General features: G+C 38.4%; 2 protein-coding genes across 4 annotated transcripts; both read right to left on the reverse strand.

Moving 5' to 3' along the window:
• Positions 1 to 826: 826 nt before the first annotated feature.
• On the reverse strand, positions 827 to 5,254 carry LOC122829619 (polymeric immunoglobulin receptor-like). 3 transcript variants are annotated; one of them, XM_044114340.1, is made up of 9 exons: positions 5,117 to 5,254; positions 4,517 to 4,843; positions 3,826 to 4,146; positions 3,442 to 3,735; positions 3,169 to 3,213; positions 2,223 to 2,318; positions 2,073 to 2,137; positions 1,577 to 1,669; positions 827 to 1,260 (listed from the first exon to the last, which is right to left on the reverse strand). In XM_044114340.1, exons 1-9 carry the CDS (start codon positions 5,145 to 5,147, stop codon positions 1,093 to 1,095), a joined length of 1,440 nt encoding a protein of 479 aa, XP_043970275.1. In that variant the 5' UTR covers positions 5,148 to 5,254; the 3' UTR covers positions 827 to 1,092. The 3 variants fall into 3 exon arrangements, with proteins under 3 accessions (XP_043970275.1, XP_043970274.1, XP_043970276.1); XM_044114339.1 differs by having other exon boundaries at positions 2,073 to 2,140; XM_044114341.1 differs by having other exon boundaries at positions 2,073 to 2,140; positions 4,517 to 4,840; positions 5,117 to 5,247.
• A 1,930-nt stretch (positions 5,255 to 7,184) lies between these two features.
• LOC122829314 (polymeric immunoglobulin receptor-like) lies at positions 7,185 to 16,701 on the reverse strand. Its single transcript, XM_044113757.1, has 11 exons — positions 16,318 to 16,701; positions 15,736 to 15,791; positions 15,180 to 15,506; positions 14,040 to 14,360; positions 13,366 to 13,434; positions 12,547 to 12,624; positions 11,647 to 11,712; positions 11,460 to 11,514; positions 10,536 to 10,852; positions 10,136 to 10,432; positions 7,185 to 7,531 (listed from the first exon to the last, which is right to left on the reverse strand). The coding sequence occupies exons 2-11, from the start codon at positions 15,770 to 15,772 to the stop codon at positions 7,185 to 7,187; spliced, it is 1,914 nt and encodes a 637-aa protein (XP_043969692.1). The 5' UTR covers positions 15,773 to 15,791; positions 16,318 to 16,701.
• Positions 16,702 to 17,154: the final 453 nt, after the last annotated feature.

Consider the following 17,154-nt stretch of genomic DNA (forward strand, 5'->3'; position numbering starts at 1 on the left):
AGACTAATCTTTAGCTCCCTCTAGTGGTTCAAGTTGAGACTCAGATTATGAAACTCCAAAATGTTAAAATTCCTTTCAAAGGAAAATGCTCAAATGAAAATAGGACCAAAATCTGCCATAGGTGTGAATATTTTTCATATGTGTAAATTCTTTAAACTTCTTTTGAAATTCCTTCCTGGTTTCAGAAACACAACAGAGCCAGAAGATGCAAATCGTCACACAGTGAACTGATGTCCTGTCCTTCAGTGTCCAGGCTGATATGACAGTACATGTCACTCTGACTTGTTCTGTCTGCATATAGTTTTAACACACCTTAATAACATTAGAGATAAAAACTAATAAGTATTAAATATTATTATCAGACATCTGTTACACAACGTTATGACCCGACTCTGATGACCACAACAAGAACTGGGAGGACACGACAACAAGAACCATTTCAAGCCCTTCAGAGGCATTTATTATTAAAATGATTGTCTAGAGGTAGTGGGCAGCACTACCAGGCAACCAAGGATTGCCTGGTTATCACAGGGAATTCTTATTGGCAATCCTTACTACCTGTGATAACCACTTAACTAAATAAAGGCTTTCAATGTTGTGTGTTTAAGGAAAACTCTTCATGAACACAGGATAATCCAAAGTGTTTTTTTCTCTAAGGTCTTCTCACCTTCATACAATAACAAACACTCTTCTGCATCCAGCCTTTTGAGTCTTATGCCCATTGCTAACTTTTTTTTTATTTCTTTATTTTTTTTTTTTTTACTATTTTTAATGAAACCGTCAGTAAAAGGCTCCATGTCGACCCGGCCTTACATTCACACAAAATCACACTGACACACTAGAATCACGAACTTCGTCGTTTATTTCTTTTGACTTAAAATTTGGTTTATAAGATTACAAAACTGCAGTTTTATTAGTATGAAGTAAAGGAAAAGCAGAATTTTAAAGCTCATGAAAGTTGTCACTACCAGCAGCACTAAGATGATGATGATGTCACATGAATAAAGACTTTTAGGAACTCAAGGAAAAGCTTCAGCCTCACACAAATACAGTTATCCACATACAGGTCAGACCCAACATTTGGCTCACTCTTTATCTCTGAGTCTTTGAAAAGAACTCATTGCAGTAAATGTCCTCAGTTGTTGAAATGTTTTCATATTGAGCTTCATCTTCATAGTCCTCATAGATGTGAACAGATCTCTGCTCTTTGCAGGCCCTCCGCTGTGAGCGCACTGGAGGATCATCAGGACTTTCATAAAGCTACAAAAGAAGGAAGAGATCATAAATTTATACATCCACTTATTATTTATTTTCCCCTTAAAGTCAAAGTATTACTTTTTTGATCAGACCCAGAGTATAAATGAACTGCACACTGTTTTAAAGCTAAAGCTCAAACTACCACAAGAAGTGAAATGATAACGATTTAACCCAGACAACATTTTTCAGGAACAAAAACAATTTTCTAGTTTTCTGTGGAAATAATTATTTGTCTTTTAACAAAGAGCTAGTTTTGCCAATCCTTCATCTCCCTTGTTTTAAATAAAATGGTTGCAGTAGATTTGTTTTCATAGATTACTTTGTCTTCCTCTGCGTCTCCAGAGAGGAAATGTGTGCCCTGCATCCTCTTCTGCTGCGAGAACATCGCAGCAACATTTTGATTTTTGTACATCTAAAAAAGAAGGAATAGATTCCAACGGTTAGCACTGTCTGACGCCTGTCGAATAAAAGCCTCTAGAGTAAACAAACCCTTTAATAAAACTCTAGAGTAATGTAGCAATGTAAATATCTATTTAAGGTACAAGCAGAAAACTCAGTGTGGGTAAAAGGCATGTCAGTGTCAGACATGTTAGCAGCAGAGTTCGTACAATCTATGAGCCTTCCAGGTGTAAATGTTCTTCAAATAGATTTGATCAATTTAGCAAAGAATCTTGAGCAGAAATATGCTTTTGAAGACATGTAAAGGTTTTTATTTATTATTGTATCAACTAAAGTTTTCATATAAAAACATCTAAAGTGCCGCCTCATGTTGGGCCGTGTAAAGAAAAAAACCATTTGGACTTGGGTTTTCTTACGTCTTCCTCACTCGTCACGTCTTGTGCATCTACTGCCTCCAGTTTGCTTGTGTTCATGTCGACTGCTGCTTCAAGTGAAACAAAGCAAATGAAAATAAATGAGCTTATACGCACATTTGCCTTTGTTGAAAGCGAAAACACTAAACTCACCTTTCAACTGGCGACGTTTGGTCTTGCAAACTTTGACCAGGATGATTATCAGTATCAGCAGCAGAACAGGAAGAGCAGCGAAAAGCCAGTATGCAGCTGCAGATGAAAGTCACAAATAAAGAGTGAAACAAATTCAAGATGAAATGACTTGACTTCCTCAAACACATCAGCCTTAAAGCGCCACGCTGCTACAAGTAGGAAGGACCTCAGAGAAGGGATCAGATCAGGAGAGATTTTATTATCATGATGGGGAAACTCTCATAAATGTACAAAGTCTACATGGATGAGGAACATTAGAGCACCATCCTGGAGCCAGACTGAAGGGTGGAGCTCCTGGGCCTCCACTGGGTTCAAATCAAAAACATATCAAAAAGCTTAACTTCCCCTCCAATGAAGAGGTTTCTATTACTGAAACCAATTTTATTTTAATTTGCAAGAGCACATGTGTATTTTACTAAAAGCACTTTAGCACTTCATGCAGCACTTTAAGTATGGAGTTTCACATCCGCTATTAATTAACATTACTGAGTAACATTATTGAGTTCATGCCTTCAGCAAGTGATCGTTTCTCAATAGCCGAGGGTCCAGATCATCTTTATGAAGTAAAGTCTAGAACATGGTGCTGGTTTTTATCAGGTTCCTAGCAGCTTGCACTGATCAGACTGTTTAGGTTGTTTGAATAAATCAGGATAATTTTGATGAAAACTATTTGCATCAAACCATATCATGTTTTCGAGGTTATTCTGTGAGTTTTCTAGAAATTTACAGCAATATAAGTTGATACCTTAGTAAAGTGAAGGGGGACTCTTTCGTTAAATTCGTCTATTGAATCTGAGATATAAGTAAAAGTTTAGAGATCAACCAACTCTGATAAATACACACCATACATGGACATGCCAAATATGAACATCTCTGCCACAAACTCAGTTTCATTTCACCATCTCACCTTCTATTATGAACTCCTCTGACACACCGCGCTGTTCTGCTTCCTCTGCGACAAGTAACACAGCAGAGTGTTACTTTATTATGAACTCATAATAAACTATGAGTTCACCACTGCAATCATTAAATCAAAATATCTGGTTCTGTACCAATTCTGTACCAAGCAGCTCATGCTTGGACAATTTTATAACTATCTGAGATTTATAATCTGCTTTATGAATAAAAACATTATTATTACATTCAATAGGGTGGCTTCAGTGTATCATCATGCTCTTACCCACAGTCAGATGAAACTGGGTGTAGTTTCCAACACTCCACTCAGAGTCTGATCTGCACCAGTATGTCCCAGAATCCTCTGCTTCCAGTTTTGTGATCACCACAGAAAAAAAGGTCTCATTATCATTATGCAGTGTGAATCTTCCTTGATAAGTCATGTATGTGCAGTTGCTGCGCTGGTCTCCTTTGCAGAGGAACATCATATTGTTACGATGATGATGTGGATAAGGACACTGGAAGGTTACAGCACGTCCCACAATGCCACTCATGTTCTTTGACTCCACACAGCACCACTCTGACAAAAAAAAAACAATGTATATGTTGAAAGTTCAAGTCACACTCTTCTATGATAATTGATCTGAACACAGGTAGTTTGACTTCTCACCTTTGACCTCCAGCTCAACAGCAGAGAAATCATCAAATCCTGAGTTTCTCTGGACTCCACAAAGATACGACCCAGAATCCTCCAGGGTCAGACTGGAAATGGTCACTGTGAATATTGTTGACTTCCTGTCATCAGAGAGTCTGAATCGTCCATTTTGTGTGTTGCTAGAGGTGATCACTGCCTGCTGAAGACAAGTGGAGGGTCGGTTTCCTCTGCAGAGGAACTTCAGCTTGTTGACAGACTGAGAGTCGTACGGACAGCTGATGGTCACTGAACCTTCCTCAATACTTTGGATTTTATTCACGTTGTTGCAACATCTGTCTGACATGAGGTTAAAAACAATGTAAAGTGAAAGAAAAACTAGAAAAAATCTTCACATAAAAGAAAGTTGTTCTTGTTTGATAGAGATTTATATTTAACATTATAGACTAGTACAATTGTCTTGCATTAACTTGTGTGCATTGATGTCTAAACAGGTATTTATTTTCAACATAGAAGACGATCCAGATCTGCAAGTACTTGATAATTCAACTAGCAAAATTAGAAAATACATTTTGCTTCTAATAATAGGTAAATTTAAGACCACATTGATTAAAAGTGTTTATTATTAACATGGTTAGACATTGATGTTTCATTTAACTCATTTTAATTTGCTGTGAGTGAAATATAGAAACATGAACTTATTATTTACCTTCTTTTATGTGCAGTTTTACTTCACTGTAGAGATCTGTTCCCCACACTATGATTCCACACTTGTATTTCCCAGCATCACGTGATTGAAGATCAGAGATGGTCACTGTGACGACTCTGATCTTTATATTATCAGTGATGGAATATTTTCCTTTATTTTTCTGTGTTGTTGTAATGAGAACGTCACTGTAGCCACATTCATTCTTACAAAGGTATTTTTCATAGTTCTGATATCCCTCATCATAGCGACATGTAATCTTTACATCTCTTCCCTCGTATCCAAACACTTCAATCAAACCTTCAGCACTGATCACAAAACTCAGAGCTGCTGCAGACAGAAAACAACATCAGTTTAGTTTTTATGCTTCAACATGTGAACAATAATTATTATTTACAAGTTTTGTAAAACTACTTTTTCAAATAAAAAGCACAATTAGTTTGTATGAGATAAGACGATCACATTTCAGTCACAACACAAACAGGAAGTGCTACTGAGTCTTTAAGTAAATGCTTTATAATTTAAAAACACATTTTATTTTAATGAAATAAATTTCATCATAAGATTAAAGCAAACTGCTGTAGATAATATATTATGTCTTACTGCAGATGATGATGAGTTGACGGCTCCACATCTCGTTGTTCTTCTCAACCAGAGCTAAACTGAAGTAGAAGTTATTTTAAAATGAGACATTTAGACGAACTCAGAAGTTTTAACACCTTTTGAACGTGTCGACTTAAGTCATCAGTGTGAAAAGTCTGGTTTCTCCATTGGTCAAATGATAACTCTGCAACTGAGACGCTCACAGGTTTTACCCACAAATGCAGGAAATAGATTTTTTTTTTCACCACCACAAAGTGGGGGTGGAGTTTTGAGGGACACTCAGTTTCCTGGTTTTAATCTTCTGTGCAGATCTTCATGTTTGAACTTTAGATGTTCTTTTCTTTAAATATGCCAACTTAATTGGTGTTTCTTTATTCTGTTCATGTGCAGAAAACACATGAACAGAGCCTGGAAGAAACACATGTTTTCTTACAGGCTCTGTATAAGTGAGGTGAGAAGTGAGGTGGTTGCCTGTTAAGGGAGAGTAATAATTACTCTGAGCAAATGTGGGGCCACTGTTTAGTGAAACTTGAGCAAATGCTTGAGTAGAAAATGTTAAAAGTGTGGGTGCAAGAAAAGTGACATGGTAAGGTGTTAGGTGAAGAGATAAAATATAGTCCTTCAGACTAGCCATCAGAAATTGCTAAGCTCATTATAGGAGCTCCTTCTCAATGCAAAGCTGGCAAAAAAAAAAAAAAAAAAATATATATATATATAGGTGGCAGCCCTCTCCTTGGGCTGCCACCTTATCGCGGTGGAGGGGTTTGAGTGCCCCAATGATCCTGAGAGCTATGGTGTCTGGGGCTTCATCAATCAAAATCAATCAAACTTTATTTGTATAGCACATTTCAGCAGCAAGGCATTTCAAAGTGCTTTACATCAAATCAAACACAAAAATACAATGCAACATAGAATCAACAATAAAAACACAACATAGTCAGATTCCGTCAATAAATTTGCAATTGATTACGTTTCGAATACAACTCTAAACAGGTGGGTTTTCATGCGCCTGGTAGGGTCACCCAAGGCAGACATGTCCAAGCTGAGGGACTAGACAAAGCGCAGCCCGAAGACCTTGATGATGGACAACAACATTGGACTTCATGTTCCCTCCCCCCACTCTGGAGCCAGGCCTGTAGGGGGGGCATGATGGCGAGCACCTGGTGGCCGTGCTTTTACCCATGGAGCCCGGCCAGAGGAAACATGGGCCCCCCCTCACATGGTCCCACCTCCCATAAGAGGGGGTGGCGGCTGAGGGAGGGACCCTGGTGGTCCGCTCCTCGGTTGCAGAAGCTAGCTCTTGGGACGTGGAATGTCACCTCTCTGGTGGGGAAGGAGCCGGAGCTAGTGTGTGAGGTCGAGAGGTTCCGGCTAGAAATAGTCGGTCTCACCTCGACGCATGTCTCTGGTTCTGGAACCAGTCTCCTTGAGACGGGCTGGACATACTTCCACTCTGGAGTTGCCCAGGGTGAGAGGCGTTGACAGGAGTGGACATACTTGTTGCTCCCCATCTCACCGCCTGTACGTTGGGGTTTACCCCAGTGAACGAGAGGGTAGCCTCCCTCCGCCTACGGGTGGGGGGACGGGTCCTGACTGTCATTTGTGCTTACGGGCTGAACGACAGCTCAGATTATCCACCTTTTTTGGAGTCCCTAGAGGGGGTACTGGAAAGTGCTCCACCTGGGGACTCCCTTGTTCTGCTGGGGGACTTCAACGCTCTGTCTGATAGGAAGACAACACGGTAAAGTAGCAGAAGTTATGAGGAAAAGCACATACAGAATGTTTTTCTGGAAACATGCTTAACGTCTTAATGTCGCTGCCTGTTTGCATAACAATTTTCCTTTTTCTGTATAATCCAAAGCATTTCAGAGCTCTTATATACTGGACTTTATTTTCTATGGCCAAAGGACTGAAGGTGGTGCAGAGGTTGTTCTGAAATCCAGTTGTGTTGTTTACAATATACCATAAAGTACAAGGAAACGATACTTTAGGAACGGCAATTTAACTAAATGTTACATTAAGCAAAGCTTTTGGTGAAACAGCTTGACTGTATCACATTTCATTATTCTTATTTGAACTTTATTCTTTCACCTGGTCTTATGTTCAGCTTTACTTCCTTGTATATATCTGTAAAGCCTTTGGTCACTCCACACCAGTATTTTCCAGCATCATCAAGACGAAGGTCTGCAACGGTCACTGTGAAGGTTCTTGCTCTTTTGTTATCATCGCTTGAGTATTTGTTGTTATTTCCTTTTGATTTAATTAGAACGTCATCATCAACTTTGCAGTCGCTCTTGCACAGGTACTTTTCATAATCCTCGTATCCTGGACCATATGGACAGGGAACCTTTAGAGCGCCGCCCTCATATCCGAACACAGAGATCACATCACCGGTCACACAACTCACAGCAGCAGCTAAAATGAGAAGTTAGTAGTCATATATTATACGTTTAAATGTTTAATTTTATTTTGTAAACCACTCAAAGTCTAAACCTGAAGATCATCAACTGTCAACTCAGATGGTTAATGCTCAGCTTTGTTTTTGTTGTGCCAAAATAGGTCAAGCTAATATATGAGATTATATCAGGAGGTAATAAATCGAATGGCGACAGAAAAACAACATATTTAACATCAAATAATACAACTTACTGCACATGAGGAGCCAGTAGAGGCTCCACATCTTTCCGTTCCTGGAGGCAACAGACAAACTAAAGCAGAAGTAAAGTTACTCTTCTCTTAGAAAAAAATATGAGGAAACCAGTGGGCTTCCTGAGGTTAGCACCTCTCACCTTTGTGTCTAAACAAGAACAGAAACTAGTAGAATAGAAATAGCATAAAATAAGCTGCATTCTGTGTTTTCTGAGTAAACGCTGCACATTAGATACATAAGGCACTGAGAGAACCTTACTGACAGACTCTTAATTACATCAATTTTTCATCTCACTGGATAAAAAGAATGAATTTGTGGATGATTTAAGTCCACTTTTCACTGATAAGTCTGTTTGAAATTTGTTTGAATCGGAGGAACTGCAGTCTGTTCAAATATAACCTTAACACCAGGTCCATCAAACAACATGCTTTGTTTTTATGTTATATTTGTTTTCTGTTATATTTCTTAAAATCGACAGCAAATTAAGTGGCTGCTTTGGTCAAGTTACTCTTTTGATTGCATTTTTGGAGTAGAGAGGAAATCCACACATTAAATATGAACACGCTAAATATGAAGGTCAGAATGTGTTTCTGTAAACACTGCCTCTAATCCAGTTTCATTTCCCCGTCTCACCTTCCATTTTTGGGCTTTTCTGACATAACATTCTGTTTTTCTTTCTCTGCAACAAGCAACATGCCAAATCTAAGAAAATGTGAGCATTCAGTACAAAAAAAAAACGTACGTCCATTTTGGCTGTTAGATTTTCAGTTTTGTAAACTCCAGTATTATTCCTCTTAGTCTGCATGTGTATCACCGTGCTCTGAAGATAGTGCAGTGTGAACAAAACCTCATAAGACATGCTGCTCTGGTCTCCTCTGCACAGGAACATCCTATTGTTACCGATGGTGCCTTCAGAGTCCGAGTGGAAAACGTCACAGTGAATGTTGTTGCCTTCTTGTCATCATTTATTCCTGCCATCCTCATGAATAAATTTTAACTCAAAGTTCCAGTTTATTTCTTATTTATTCTATCGTTTAGGTGTGCAGTTTAGAGTTTAGAAATTTTTACACTGTTTATACCTGTCATGCTTTATTCATTATTACAGATACAATTGCATTTCCTCAGCTGTGCATAGTTTGACATTGTGAGATAATTATTTTATTTTGCAGGTTCAGCTATTTGTATTCGTTTTTCACCTCTCACAAACACACTTTTTGAATGAAAATTGCTCAAAAATAAGACCTAAACTTGCTAAAACAAATTTAATCTGAGTACTTAAATAAAGAATTGCATTAATTTAGGCTTAAATAGTCCAGTGAACATTATCTCATATGATTCCACAGCCCCTGCAGGCGAAGCTTTGGTCTGCAGATGTTTTAGACGTCCTCTAAAACATCTGCAGCTGATGTGTCTGCGAAATGAAGTTTAGATTCTTCATCTGGAAACTTCTCTTTCTGAAAGAAAAAAAAGCATAAATTATTGAATTTATTTATACATCTCTTATTGCAGACAAAAACAAGCTCACCTTTCAACGTTTTGTGACAATTATTCTTGTAAACTTTAACTAGGACCATTGTCACCATCAGCAGCAGCCCAGCAGCTAAAGCAACCAGGGCATAGAAAGCTGGATCTGGAAGTTGGTGGAGAGTCGCATCTACCATGAACAGAAAAAAAGAAATTAAACATTTATGCACATACAACACTGATAGGTACTTTTCCTTGAACCTAAAATAAAAGAACCGCAGACAACGTATATATGAATTTTATGACAAAGCTTTTGCAAAAGGAGAAGTCTCCGATATCAGCTTCTCCAAGCTGTTCACAGAGAGTTCTGATCTCCTTCCACGCGAGCCCCTGTTTTATTGTCAAAGAAAAACAGCCAAGGGGGCAGTTAGTAAAAACAACAGAGGTCGTAAAACATGTAACCTAAACAACCAGTAACCCATTTCCAGGTGTGATAACTAATCTACGATCTGAGCCCGGTTCAAATCTCGGTCAAGCTGTTAACAAAACAAAATACGACTGCTCACAGGCAGTTTAGAGGGCATTCTGGTTGATAAGAATTTAGGGTCTGAGAACACAGAACTTAACGGTTTCACATGAAGATAAACAGACAATCCTGACCTCCAGGTCAGAAGATAAACAGAACACTTTAAACAGACTGAATTTGAACTAAAACTAAAGTAATAACAAAATGATAATACCGAAAATTCTCTAACAAACACTATCGGTCAAACACATTAAAATAATTACTTAGAGTATTTGAAGTGAGATAATTAAGGCTTATAGGCATAAATACGGATTGGTTGACATGAACACAAGGCCGTAGGTTTGGTCTAAGTTTTGGTGGGACCTTACAACTTACTCACCTACAGAAAGATGAAAGCGGGTGTAGTTTCCAACATTCGCCCCTGGGCCAGAGCCACACCAGTACATTCCAGCATCTCCTGCTTCCAGCTTTGTGACCGTCACAGAGAAAGAGCTGGAGGAAACATTGCTCAGAATAAACCTACTTTGACCCGTCATGTCTGTGCAGTTGCTGGCTCTGTCTCCCTTGCAGAGGAACATTGTGTCATTGGGATGCTGGGGTGAATAAGGGCACTGGAAGGTCACGCTATGCTCCATTATGCCACTCATGTTCTTTGTCTTTGTGCAGCACGACTCTGCTGAAGAAAAAAAAAATAGCAACATTTTTTTTGTTTTCTTTGAGAGAGAAAACAGGTTGAGATCACAAAAAAAAAAACTGAGATAGCCTGCTTGGCTTCTCACCTTTGACCTCCAGCTCAACAGCAGAGAAATCATCAAATCCTGAGTTTCTCTGGACTCCACAAAGATACGACCCAGAATCCTCCAGGGTCAGACTGGAAATGGTCACTGTGAATATTGTTGACTTCCTGTCATCAGAGAGTCTGAATCGTCCATTTTGTGTGTTGCTAGAGGTGATCACTGCCTGCTGAAGACAAGTGGAGGGTCGGTTTCCTCTGCAGAGGAACTTCAGCTTGTTGACAGACTGAGAGTCGTACGGACAGCTGATGGTCACTGAACCTTCCTCAATACTTTGGATTTTATTCACTTTGTTGCAACATCTGTCTGATAGGAAGATAAACAACAATATAAAATAACAACGTCTTTGTGTAAGAAAACAATGCTTAATTGAAAGAAACAAAAATGTCCTCAAGGAATAATGTTATCTTTGCTGTAATTTATTCCGATTTATTAATTTCTATTTGTCTATTAGTATCAAGCACTAATGGAAGCACAGTCAGTGTGTGGATCATGTCTAGTTATAACTTAAATAAATAACTAATAAAACATTATTTAACCTGTATTAGTCAGTAAGTACGTTAGACACCACATATAAAAATGGTCATTGCTCGTCTTGTCCTAATCTTTACTGACGTGTTTGAAACACCGACTCCAATATTTACCTGGTTTTACCTCCAGATTTCTTTCAGTGTTGATATCTCTTCCTATTCTTGTCACTCCACACCAGTATTTCCCAGCGTCACCAAGACGAAGGTCAGAGACGATCACTGTGAAGACTCTGGTTGTTTTATCAACGTGAATGGAGTATTTTCCACTTCTTCCTCGTTGTGATGTTGTTATAAGAACATCACCGTAACGACAGTCGTTGTTGCACAGGTATTTCTGATGACCCTCGAATCCCCGATCATAGGGGCAGGAAACGCTCACGCCTCCGCCTCATATCCAAACACCCGGATCGAACCTGCAGCGCTGCTCACAGGTGCTGGAGAGAGGAAACATTAAGATGTTTTATATATATAAATATATATATATGTTTTTACTTTAAAAGATTGTTTTCTATCTTAATAACTAAATACCAAATCGGTCTGTATGTTTTGATAAATACATAGAGCACCTTCAGTCAGTTCCTCAGAAACCAGTGGTGTTGTAGTTTTCATTGTGGTGCTCTGATGATAATGCACTGCCGGAAAAAAAGAAACAAAAGATGTCAGTGTAGATTATATGATTTTACAGTTAAAGTTAAGCCCAAATTGAATCAGAGTCTAAAGAAAATAATTAAAGTTTAGAAGTGTGCTTCTTCTTAGGAGGAGAAGTAATAGTGCTGTGGAGAAACTGGAATCTCAACTTGAATCTGTCGAAGGATTTACAATTCGGATGATGAGCTCCAAAGAAATAAAGCTCATAAAAACTCCAGAGGAAACATAGAAAAATCTGGTCAGCAGCTTTAAAGTCAGCTTGGCTGCTACAATGCCAATAAAAGGTTTTCAACCTTATTATTGAGAAGAGTAAAGGTTTCCCACATGGTGGGTTTAATTGAATGTAAATGAAAGCATCTAAATTATTTAGTTCAAAACTCACCCACAGTTCACATGGTTTCATTTCTAATTTTGTGATTGTCTGAAAATAGCTTTAAAAACAAAATCTGCCAGTGGTAATAAACACTGGTAATAAACACTGGTAATAAACACTGGTAATAAACACTGGCAGATTGTGTCTATTATAGATTAACACAGTCGTTGTTGTGTAGCTTATAGATGTATATATCAAATAGAAATATAATCCTGTCAGTAAATATTACACTGGTGGTGATTACACTGGTAACTTTTTAAAGCCTTCTGACATCAATTTTATTCATATTCACTTCCTGAAATATGAAACGCAAAAAGCCGGCAGCAATCTCAAAAACCCTTGACTTCAATATTCAGATGATAATTGGAGAACGTGCACAGTTTTGTTTGTTCGGTCTCTCAACATATCACATCTGTAAACATTCAGACGTTAACACACACTGTACCTTCAGCCTGTTCCTCTGATGCTGGTGGTCTGGTAGTAATGATGATAGTTTTCACTGTGCTGCTCTGATGCTCATAAACTGTTAGAGAAAAAAAACAAACTCAAGTTTAACAGATTGTATTTTTTTTTTCACCGTGATCTTTCGTCTTCAAGTAGCCAAACATTCAGTGACTGAACTCTGAGCACTGAAATGTCTACAGATGTTCAGATGATCTTTAAAAATAGAAAAACAAAGAGGAAAAAAGTACAAAAAATGTCAATACACATACACAGTTTCAAACCAGGAGCACGGTAAAAGCAAACCCGCTCCTTTGGAAACATGACTTGATGTCCCTCTCTCCCCCTCATGTTTTGCACACAGAAACAAATGTTTTTTTCAAAACCTCTCCGTCTGCGACGAGATAGAAAACCGTTTGAGAGAAACTTCAGAATCACTAAACAAACTCCAGTCAACTGAAGAAGGTCTCACGTCTCTGCAGCCATCATGCATCACTCACTCTGACAATTAACAAACTAATTTTCTGTCTCAGTTTCGATTTGAGTCTTGGAAAAAGTAAAAGTCACATGCTTTGTGGTTGCCAGGCAACAGTAAGACATCCGCAAAAAAACAAAAAAAACAATCGTCCTCAACCGCTCAATCACAAGTGGTGAAAGGTTTACAGCAGAGTAGTTACCAAAGGACTTGAATCCCAAGTAACATTGTGATTCAAGTCGTTTGGTCATATGTGTCATTTGCTAAACTTACCGTTCCTGTTGCAACACGGAGGTTTACTGAAACCGCTTTCTCTGCTTCGTGTGTGAGTGGCCTGATCTCTCTCACCTTCTGCCGTGATGCTTGGTGGCAGATCCTCCAGCTTTTTTTCTCCACTTGCATTTTGCTCTCCTTTCTCTATGACAACCAAGAAGTAAAATGAGGCCGGAAAAAAAAAATCTCAAAAAAGAAATAAAAACGCAGCCCATGCTGCAGCATCGAGGTCTACAACAATCAGTCGAGGAGATCCGTGGCATCAATGTTTTGGTAAACTCGTGTAAATATTTTTTTCATATGCAGCACTAGAAGTTTGGGAACTGTTTTCTGCCAGCAGGGTGAATGTAGAATATGCATAACGGCCCAATATCAAGGATCAAATCTACCTACTGAAATAACTCTTAATAACTTTGGTTAAATAAATCAGTAATGTTTTTAAATACAGGTATGATAACAAATGCAAAGTATAGACGTTTTTCAAAATTTCCTGCACTGTATTTCCGCAAAGAATGACACTAAAAGTACCAGTCATGTGTTTTTAGATACAAAACTATTATTAGTGGATCTATAAAGTACATCATAATTTATGACATCTTTAAATAGTTTTTATCAAGCTTATCTAATTTTTTTTGTTATATTTGTAGACTATTAATAGGCTATTTTTTGTAAATTTTTCCCAGATTTTTTTTTATTTATTAAGAAATGTTCCATTTAAAAGAAATTGAGGTAAAGTTTTCATCTCTCACCTTTGACCTCCAGCTCAACAGCAGAGAAATCATCAAATCCTGAGTTTCTCTGGACTCCACAAAGATACGACCCAGAATCCTCCAGGGTCAGACTGGAAATGGTCACTGTGAATATTGTTGACTTCCTGTCATCAGAGAGTCTGAATCGTCCATTTTGTGTGTTGCTAGAGGTGATCACTGCCTGCTGAAGACAAGTGGAGGGTCGGTTTCCTCTGCAGAGGAACTTCAGCTTGTCGACAAACTGAGAGTCGTACGGACAGCTGATGGTCACTGAACCTTCCTCAATACTTTGGATTTTATTCACTTTGTCGCAGCATCTGTCTGATAGGAAGACAAAACTGTTACCTACAGCAAAAGCTACAGAAAAATGTAATTCTAAGAAGCAAAGAGACAGAAATGTAGCAATCTTTGAAAACCTGGACGTACGTGTCCAAGCCAGAAATAGTAGGATTTTCATATCATTTGTTTTAAGTTTTTAATAATTAAATACTGAAATAATATAACATCAAACCAAAAGCACAAACCTCCTATTGTGTTGTTTTTTGTATTTGAACTGATCTAATACTAAGACGTTAAAAAATTTGATGAAAATAAGTTTAAAAAATGCTCTTTAAACAAGATAAGGTCATTTTTTTGATGTTCTGTTTCAGGCAACCTGTGTTCAGTCGTATCAATCTTATTCTCTTCTAGTCTATGGGAATTTTCTATTTAAATCCCATGATTTAATTTAAGTGTAACTCTCCCCAGTCCCCGTCTTCATGCTTTATTCAATCAAAAACACTTTCTGTCTGTATTTTAGTTGGTGTTGTGCTCATGTTCTTGTTTAAGTTCAGCAAGTTAACTCTGATCAATGAATTATTTAAACAAAGAAAGGAATCAACATGGATCATTCAAAGGTTTGTTTTTGTCTTACTTCTCGTTCTTCTTCTGCCTTTTATTTGTTGCTCTGTTCTTATTTTTAAGGACAATCCTTACAGTATAGAAATAAAACTAGAGGAAAAGTAACCAAAATTGATCATTCCCTAGTTTCCACCATCCACCTTGACACACACCGACCTCCCTGGATTCAGCGTTTTTCTCTGCAATCTACCAGTAAGCTCAAACTTTATCACTCTGAGGATGAAGAGTTTGATTATTTACCTGCTTTTACTTCCAGCTTTACTTCAGTGTAGATATCTTTTCCTGCTCTGGTCACTCCACACCAATATCCCCCAGCATCACCAAAATGAAGATCGGTGATGGTCACTGCGACGACTCTTGCTCTTTTGTCATCGTAAGCGGAGTATTTGGTTTTATTTTCCTGTGATGATTTGATAAGAAAATCACTGTAACCACAGCTGTTCTTACACAGGTACTTCTGGTATCTCTCATATCCTGGATCATACGGACAGGAAACCGTCACATCGCTCCCCTCATATCCGAACACGCGGATCAAACCTGCAGCGCTGCTCACACAACTCAGAGCTGCTGCAGAGAGAAGACAATTTTAACCAAGTTGTCATGTATCTGTTTCTCTTTAACACTGTGTATAATTCTCAGATCTATTCCCATGAAATAAATGCAATGAAAAGCTTGTTCTTTTTCTACTTTTAATCACCTGGTAGAAGTAAAGATTTGTTTTCAAAGAAACTTGTTACAAGTAGAGAAATCAACATCCAGCAAGAAAATGTCCTCAAAATCATAATTGATAACTTACTGCACAACATGAGCTGCAGGTTTTGAAGGTTCCACATCGTTCAAGAAGACAAGAAACTAAAGCAAAAACCCGGACAAACAGCAGGGAGAAATATTTAGAGGAAACAGTGTGTTAATGCAGTAAACAAAACATTCAGAGCAAATTTGTCAGATTTGAATAAACAGCTGTGCCGAGTCTATTTGATTTTACTTCAGAATGTGAATGTATTTGAATAACTTTCAGAGTTGCAGAGTTTTCACTCTTTCAACTGTTAGACGTCAAGAATCCACAGGTGGCAATCTAGAGCAACAGCACCATCTAGTGGCCACCACGGTGTTTTTATTTTTTATTTTTTTAGTTTTAGATTTATTTACTATTTGCCCATTAATGACACCGGAAATGCTGAAGCAGCTAACTCTGTCTGTCGTTGTACCTGAACGCTGCAAACAATAAGTTCTGAATTATCAGTATTTCACCAAAACAAAAACAAAAAAATGTCACTATAGGTTTGCAGCAAAATTATTGTTTCGAACTTAATGACAAAATCATGTGTGAAGAAAGTCCAACTAATAATAAACATCTTTACCCAATAAAGCAGCTCACCTTCTCAGCAGTCAGCTTGTTGCAGAGGATTTATCTGCATTAATGCTGGTTTTTGCTCTGGGGATCGACGGAGTTTGATGAATTTGCTAATGGCCGTGGGGGTGAGGAAGGGCTCTGTCTGGAGGTCGAAGGGCGGAGTGGAAGTGGGTCTGGACTACAATACAAGCCAACAACAACACAACAGCCATGCCCCTCTCTGCTGCACATGTTACCAAATATCCTGTTAGGGGTTGACTGCTTCTGCTATACTGGAGGTGCGGAAGCCCCGACTGTATCAAATCGAAATAGGAATTACAGAGAGTTGGCCTCTCTGAGGTAAAAACAACAAACAGCTTCCAGTCCAGGGGGACACGGCTGACTCTGTGGGCGCCCGCCGGGCCTTTGGGGGGGAACATGAGTGGTAATTAGTGACCTGTTTCTTCAAGAATGCCAGGAGAAGAGCGGGACAAAGAGAACTTAATGTTTGGGCTCCAAAGAGCCATTAGCTGAAAACAATGCATCTCTCAGGTCCTGCAAGGCCCCTGCTGGAAGTTTCTCCTGTTTGTCAAAGACTCGACTTTCAGAAACTTTTTTATCTGATTCAGATACTTTGGTTACTTATTTATTAGTTCAAGTGTAGAAATGCCTTTCTGAATATATTTTCAGCAGATTGTGATTGTTCATTCAAATCTATAGAGTAATATGACCTCCCCTCTGATGCTAACTAAAAACATTTCTGATTCCTTTACAGTCAGCTGATTGCCTCTCCACACTGAATAGCTCCTATTAAGCTACTTTTAACTGTAAGTGTTTTACTCTCATAAAATAGTAAGTTGCCAGAAATTAAATACACGAAAC

The sequence above is a fragment of the Gambusia affinis genome, linkage group LG04 (genome assembly GCF_019740435.1).
Source record: "Gambusia affinis linkage group LG04, SWU_Gaff_1.0, whole genome shotgun sequence".
Lineage (NCBI taxonomy): Eukaryota > Metazoa > Chordata > Actinopteri > Cyprinodontiformes > Poeciliidae > Gambusia > Gambusia affinis.

Excerpts from the sequence above, each read along its gene's own strand:
- LOC122829314 (XM_044113757.1), bottom strand. The coding sequence starts at position 15,772 with ATGTGGAACCTTCAAAACCTGCAGCTCATGTTGTGCA. Across the intron at positions 11,713-12,546 it reads ATCAGAGGAACAGGCTGAAG|TGCATTATCATCAGAGCACC; the intron begins GTACAGTGTGTG and ends TTTTTCCGGCAG. Across the intron at positions 10,853-11,459 it reads TTTGGATATGAGGCGGAGGC|ATGTTGCAACAAAGTGAATA; the intron begins GTGAGCGTTTCC and ends CCTATCAGACAG.
- LOC122829619 (XM_044114339.1), bottom strand. The coding sequence starts at position 5,147 with ATGTGGAGCCGTCAACTCATCATCATCTGCA. Across the intron at positions 4,844-5,116 it reads TCAACTCATCATCATCTGCA|CAGCTCTGAGTTTTGTGATC; the intron begins GTAAGACATAAT and ends TTCTGTCTGCAG. Across the intron at positions 4,147-4,516 it reads AAAACTGCACATAAAAGAAG|ACAGATGTTGCAACAACGTG; the intron begins GTAAATAATAAG and ends ACCTCATGTCAG.